The sequence below is a fragment of the Cryptomeria japonica genome, chromosome 7 (assembly GCF_030272615.1).
Source record: "Cryptomeria japonica chromosome 7, Sugi_1.0, whole genome shotgun sequence".
NCBI classification, from domain to species: Eukaryota; Viridiplantae; Streptophyta; class Pinopsida; order Cupressales; family Cupressaceae; genus Cryptomeria; species Cryptomeria japonica.
In genome coordinates, this window is record NC_081411.1 from 410,927,240 (window position 1) to 410,934,401 (window position 7,162).

Below are 7,162 nucleotides of genomic sequence, written 5' to 3' on the forward strand. Positions count from 1 at the left end.
TGGCCTACAAAATTCTAGTGTGCATAATGTACATTCTGTTGATCCTTGCAACTTGATATTGTTGCAAATTTGCATTTCTTAAAAATAGAATGACAATCTTTATTTGTAATTAACTGATATAAAAAAGAGTAACAAAACACCTATTGCACTCTTTGTTTTGCTGTTACAATCAGTGTTCTCTGGAGATGTATCCTTAGGGGTTTTCTGCTGCTTTCTGAAAGGGGGATTTTTCAGGGACAGGCATGAAGCAACCATATCCCATCCCCTTTTTTTTTCTCTGAAAATTTAAGGAGATCCCAAGGATGCCCCCTCACTATGAGGGACAGCTCCTGGGAATGCCCCCTAAAGGAGGACCCTAGGGGGATGCCAGGGCATCCGCGACATCTGGAGATATACAAAAGATTGAATTGTTTGCCTCAACAGAAGCAGGCAAAGTAGATGACTTAATATCATTTTCTACTGAACAATCACAACAGGAATTGATAGAGTTGCTTCCCACACCCACATTTGAACCATTTTCTGGGAAGCAGCAGAATGAAGCCTCTGACTTTCTTTGGGGCCACCTGAAGGAGCACATGTCAGTTGCCAAGGACATTTTGGTCACTGAGAATCTCCCTGGAAGTAGAGAGAAATTCATCTTTTGTAGTCAATCGTTGGATTGATGATCTTAATTCCCCCAACAATAATGTATCTATTCATTACCCTTCATCAAAAACAGGCTGTGGAGTGTGGAAATAGCAACCATCTTGGTATCTTAGACTTCTATTTCACAGTCTCTTGTATTTATAATTTATGCACAAACTCAAAAAAGCATAGAGTTTTAGACTTTTTTCTCTGTACAGTCATTTCTAATTATATTCTCCCTTGACATTTATTAAAACACATTTGATTATATGTTGTACAATTTACTTTTAATGGTACCTCTCCTCCAAATTTCATATCACATTTTGTATAACTTATAGTATATATTAATAATATAAAATAATTTTGAATTATTATATGCCAATATACATAGCCAACTCCTCCTGTACCCAAAATTTTGGAAAAACTTTCCATTCCTTGTAACCACCGCTTCCCTACCCACCTGCCCCCAATCCCAGTAACTCAGACAAACACTGTTTATAATATATAAAATTTCCAGTTGTTAATATAAAGACAAAGATCAATGGTCACACAGTTAACAAGAGATACCATATAGGCTAGTTATATCAACACTAACAACACAAGGAGTTACTTGTAATCTTGTATAATAAGGGATTGCTTCCAGGGTAGTTTCCCGCCCATTGCCTATGCTGAGGGGAGTGCTATTGATGCTTTTGGTCATACCCACCTGAGGACCATTAGATGAATTTCATGCTCCACCAGTGGGTGTGGGTCCCAGTACTGTAGCATCTAACATCCTGTACTCCTCTCTCAAAGGGTTCGAAAGGGCCTCTGAAGACTGATTTCTCTTGGCAGTGTGCAGCTCACTTTCCAGGGGAATAATATTTCTGCTAGTCTGATGTTTCCCTTGAAGCGTTCCTTCTACAGTTATTGCTGGATCTATGGAGGCTGCTCCAGCTTCACACGTGCCTGCAATCATTGTTGTTCCAATTGGTTTAGAGGGGTTTGAACTGATTGAGAAGATGAGCATGATACAATGCCCCAAGAAGATACCCTGCTTATGTTTGGGTCAGATGTTGTGGAAGAAGAAACACACTACGCTGAGTTTGGAGTGGCTTGCAGATTCAACTGTCTTTGGCCTAGCATCTCAGATCTTCACACTTTGCTGTCTTATTATTGGAAGCATGTCCTTGAGAGTGGTTTATACTTTATAAATATACCCGTGTGCAGGATTTCTTTATTACTGTGTTTGAATTAAAAAACGATAGTGATTTTATCTTGAATGATGGATGTTGGTTTTGGGGGAAGGTTATCTGTTAGATGAAGTGCTATCCGGCTTTCAACCATTTGATGGAGTCCTTAATACCAATTTGCATCATGCTGCCTAATCTATTTCTGCAGTTTTGAATGGACACTTGTGTGGAGACCTTTGGTAACACTATTGATAGTTTTAAATTTATTTCTCACTTTGGAGACTTAAGATTTCTCTCATAAAACCTTTGCTTGCATCTTGGTTGAGATGAACGGTCTCCCAACTGAAATATGGTTCAAAGTTGGAAGACCACATATGGAAACAATAGCTGGATTATGAGAGGTTGGATTTTAGATGCTGTAGCCTGTTGGTGTTGTGGCATTGATCACCTAACGGCTGCTTGCTCAAGTTTGAAACACTAGTCCTTTGGTCAAACTTCAAGGTGGAAGGATCCTATGCCACATCATTTATTGATTCAATGTGCTTCAGGTGGGGTATCTCGAAAACCCTCTTTCACTCCTAGTAGGAAGTCTTCTTTGGTCCCAAGTAGAGAAATCTTCTTTTGTTTTCCAGGTTTCCTTTCTTCTGGCTTTGTTTCTTTTGCTACCATTTGCTGTGTGGGAGCTCTCAATGGTGCCTCCTGTGTGCCTTGTAATTTTGAAGCCAGTGGTTGGGACCAAGGTTATCCATTCCATCTTGGTTGTTGTTTCCCTATCTAGCATCTTGGGCCCTTTGAGGTTGATGTGTATGTTCCCTCTGTGTCTTTCTTTGGAGGTGTATCATTCTTTTGACAAGGGCCCCTCCATGTTTAGCCTAAGGGGATACATGGACTCTTGTTTATAATAAAAAATCTGTATCTAGAAAAGCCAGTCACATGGCAAAAAACAGGGGTTAGCTAGATGTTTGATGTTTAGCTCATTTGTTTACTTTCCCAGCTCATCTGTGGAGTATGGTTTTAGTCTTTTAGATGATTATTTTTGTAAGCGCTTTGGGCTGGTTCTGGCTTAAAGGCCTGTTTGCAAAGAAAAAAACAGAAGGAAATTAAAATATTATTTGATATTTTTTTTAAAAATAGCTGTGAAATACAATCAAAGAGGCTAGCCTCCGCTTGGTGAACATTATGATAGATCAAAAGATGAATGTTTTGAAACTAACCATACAAAGAGATTCAAGAATACAATGTTTTTTCAGTGAAGGCCTTTTTGGTTGTAGTTTAGAATTGAGGCTTTTTCTAAAAGTAGAACTCTACTCTACTATGGTTTTTGTTTGATATAATTTCCTGCTTATAATGATGCCTTCATATTGTTTTGCTATCCCACACTATTTTGTAATTTTTGGGACGTATCCCACAAATTATACATGTTTGTTACATAGTACTACATTAAACATAGACTTGGAAAAATCTCAACATGCAAAATTTGAGGATGCTGTAGACATCTGCGAGCAATACATGGGTTTCTAGTTTGTACATATATACAAATATCTGTTTGTTTATCTTCTATGAGACAAGCCTTATTAAAAGAGAAATTTGACATTCATATAAACTAGATTCAGATGATTTTGTTCCTTGTACTAATTCTTGGCCTGTATCATTCCATATGTAGGGGTTTCTGCTTTGCAAGTGTAGAATATAGAAGTGCAGAACAGAAATATTTTGTGCTGTAAATCCATTCAGGCATATGTTCCTTATTTATCTGTAATATTTTCTGCTAATGTTTTTAGTATCTCATTCTGTCCTATGCCTTGGGCAGAGTGCCCAAACTTGGCCATGTGTAAGTTCCATCATTCCTCAATGTTACATCCATCCATGTATTGTTCTCAACACTCAACTACCTTTCCGTCATTCTTCTATAGGTTATTTAGGGTAAAGTTTCACATATTTGTTTTCCTCTGTTAAATACATATTTATCATGAAAATATAGATAATCAAATAATTGCCAATTTAAAGAATGAATGACACTACTTGTTTTGGTTTGAATGGTTACTAATGAATACAATTTGGTTGTTCTTTATTTTTGTTTTTTGTAGATTCTGGTATTGATGATTATGTTTCTTTGATTGTTATTACTTTACATTTGGTCATTTTGTTGTATTTGTTCCTTACAATTCTTATATTTGTATGCTTTTATATTCAGGGCCCTAGGAAGAAGATACTCCTTGCATTGCCTCCACACTCGAGGCGTGGATGAGAAAACTTGTATGATAGAGAACTTGTAAAATCGAACTTTTTAAACATGCTTTAATCCACTATGGGGTAAATGTGGTGCATATTGGTGCTGGGGAAATTTATTTGTAAATGATTAACAGCAATCTGTGTACTGTAAATTTGTATGTTCCCTCAATTACATGCAAGTTATCTCACAAATTTGCAGCCTTAGCAGTTGGATTAATTTTGCACACTTTATATGGTCTCAATCTAAAGGGTGCAGATTCACATTGTTGGAGTCAGATTTGTTTTAATATACAGGTTATCCTATAAGGAAGGATCTGATAAGTTCAACCTTCATATGTAAACTAATTATAAGAAAACCAAAATTTATCATGAGTAGAAGGTGCTCAACGTTTTTAGCTTTTTGGTAATTTATGAAGTGCTCAATGCATTATAAGTGAAATGATAATACCCTTGGCATCATTTGAACGGGGAAGAATTCTTGACTTTTTGGAGGCTATGAAGGTCTACTCAGACTAGTGGATTTGCAATGTACTGAAATATAAGTTGGATTATATTTGCACACATGTTATGTTGGGCTAAATCTGAGTCGTGGAGATTTATATCGTTGAAATCGTATTCTCGTAAGTAAAGATCTGAGAGGTCAACCTTTTGTATATAAACTAAACATAAGCAAATTAAAAATTTATCAATAGTAGCAGCTCGACAGTTCTAGTTTTTTCGCAACTTATCAAACTGGTCTATGCTTTGTAATTGAGATGATTATTTTCTTCGCATCATTTGAATAGGGGAAGTATTTGTGCCTCTTGGATTTTGATGCCTACTTAGACGTGTTGATTTACTATGATCTCAAATATAAGTTGGATTGTATTTGCACACACATTATATAGGCTAAATCTGAAGAATCCAGAATTATTTTGTTGAAATTATAAATATTTTAATATTACTGATCATCCTTTAAAACAAAGATATGAAGTCGACCTCCCATATGTGGACTAAATATAAATAAATCAAATTTATGATGAGTAGGTGCTCTCGAGTTCTTTTTGCAATTTATCAGAGTATGCCATGCATTATAACTGAGAGACATCAATTTGATTGGCATCGTTTAAATGGGGGAAGCATCTTGTGCCTTTTGGAGTATAAGTTGTCCAGACAAATTTTTTATATCCTGAAATTCAATAGCAAGATCTGGGTGTTTAGATATATTTTATGCCACAATTATTTGTTCTAATATGTAAAATCTCAATGTAGGAAACTTAAGTTGTAGTTTTGTGAATCTGTAAAATTCTTATATCCAATATTGAAACCTTTCCAATGTATATCAGGGTGGTCATGTGCAGGGTTTCTTTGATGGCCAACAAATTAGCTGTATATAAATGCTGGTGTTTATGGTAGGGTGCCTTTTAAATATACGAATTTTGGTGCCAATGCCTGTTAAGAGTATATTCTATAAGATATATCACCAGTTTATGAATTGAGAGACAGCCATCTCATCTATTACCAATCTCTTAATTGAATGTGACAATTAAGGAAATGGACAACATTAATTATATTAATTAATTGATGAAAGGAAAAAGTGGGAATTAAATAAATAAAATCCTCTTATTTGTTTTTTGGGGATGCGTGTGATTGATTAATTAATTGAATAAATAGTTCTAGTTTATTCAATTAGTGAAAGAATGGTCAGATGAATTAATTAAATAATTAGAATGTTCTAATTAATATTATCAGATGAATTAAGACAATTTTTTTTTAAGAGGGTAAACACTTTTAATCTGGAGCTATGAACAGCTGAGTTCACAAAGGGAACTTCATCTTCAATATAATATTTAACAATAACACTTCAATAGGGTTTGAATCTTGCTGGCAATACCAACACCACTATGATTAAACCATCGTGCTGTGCCAATTCCAATAAGAGGAATAAAATTAATTAATTACGATTTATTCAATTAATTTAGGGGCAATACCAACACAACTATGATTAAACCATTGTGCTATGCCAATTCCAATAAGAGGGATAAAAAAAATTAATTATTTAATTAATTACGATTTATTCAATTAATTTAGGAGCACCATTGTGAATTGAGTTGAAGACGGCAAAACTTTGGAGAAAATTTTGGGTGTCCACATGCACTACAAAAAAACGTCTTAACAATTAGAGTTTAAGTGAACATTAACTGGTAATCCAATGAGCTCATGCCCAAGGACGATGGGATTCAATCAGATGTTTAAGGTTTTCCATTATCACTCCAAAGTAAAGTTTTATTGCTCTAACTTATCACTCTCACATATCAATATACCTGTAACATTGATAGCTAAATTTCTCAATATGTCAAACATTCTTGTAAGCTCATCATTATGTGGAAGGGTGATGATATACCTGTAACATTGATAGCTAAATTTCTCAATATGTCAAACATTCTTGTAAGCTCATCATTATGTGGAAGGGTGATGATATATATGATGGTATGTGGAAGCAAATTGATAAGAGAGCAGAGTGGTACCATGAGAAAAGACATTTTTAATGGTGAGTAAAGGCATATTTAATGGTGTAGTTGATCATAGAGGATAGTTCAAAAGTTCAATAGTTCAATGTATTTTAAGTTACATTTATCATCTAAATTATAGACCATCAGAAAAGGAAAAAGAAGATTGTATCTAGTTTTTGCAGTTTTTTAATTCTGTAGTTTTTCTTTTATAACTTAAGAAAGAAAACAAAGAAACTTGTAAAATTATACTTTAAGAGCAATAAAATATCTTAACAAAGATGACTCAAAAAATATATAAACTTTCGAATTAAATATTGATTACACTAATTAAAAATACATAATTTCAACATAAAGAACTCTGAAAAATGCCTGCAAATGAGCAAGATGTCATAGGAAAACAAAAAAATCGTGTCAAAGAAAGCCTGCACAAACACTGAAGGCCTCATAGGTTGTCAATATAACTAGAACGAATACCGAGGTCACGTGACCAAGGGATTAACCTATATCACTTCTCAAAGACCAGCCGTTTAATCCATGCCACCAACATATCATGAAGGCTAAGTTATTAAAGGTTTTGGAACGAAAAGAAAAGGAAGATACAAAGATGACGCGCGTCGAAAGGCTTTAATGTTTTAAAGCTTT

The 7,162-nt window shown here is 34.7% G+C and overlaps 1 protein-coding gene across 1 annotated transcript in view; it reads left to right on the forward strand.

Moving 5' to 3' along the window:
• The window catches only part of LOC131035096 (uncharacterized), a 40,249-nt gene extending 35,660 nt beyond the window's left edge, over positions 1-4,589 (forward strand). The window contains exon 8 of the mRNA XM_057966731.2: positions 3,991-4,589. Coding sequence (XP_057822714.1) covers positions 3,991-4,044 — 54 coding nt within the window. The 3' untranslated portion in view covers positions 4,045-4,589. The remainder of the gene's footprint in view (positions 1-3,990) is intronic.
• The last annotated feature ends 2,573 nt before the right edge of the window (positions 4,590-7,162 follow it).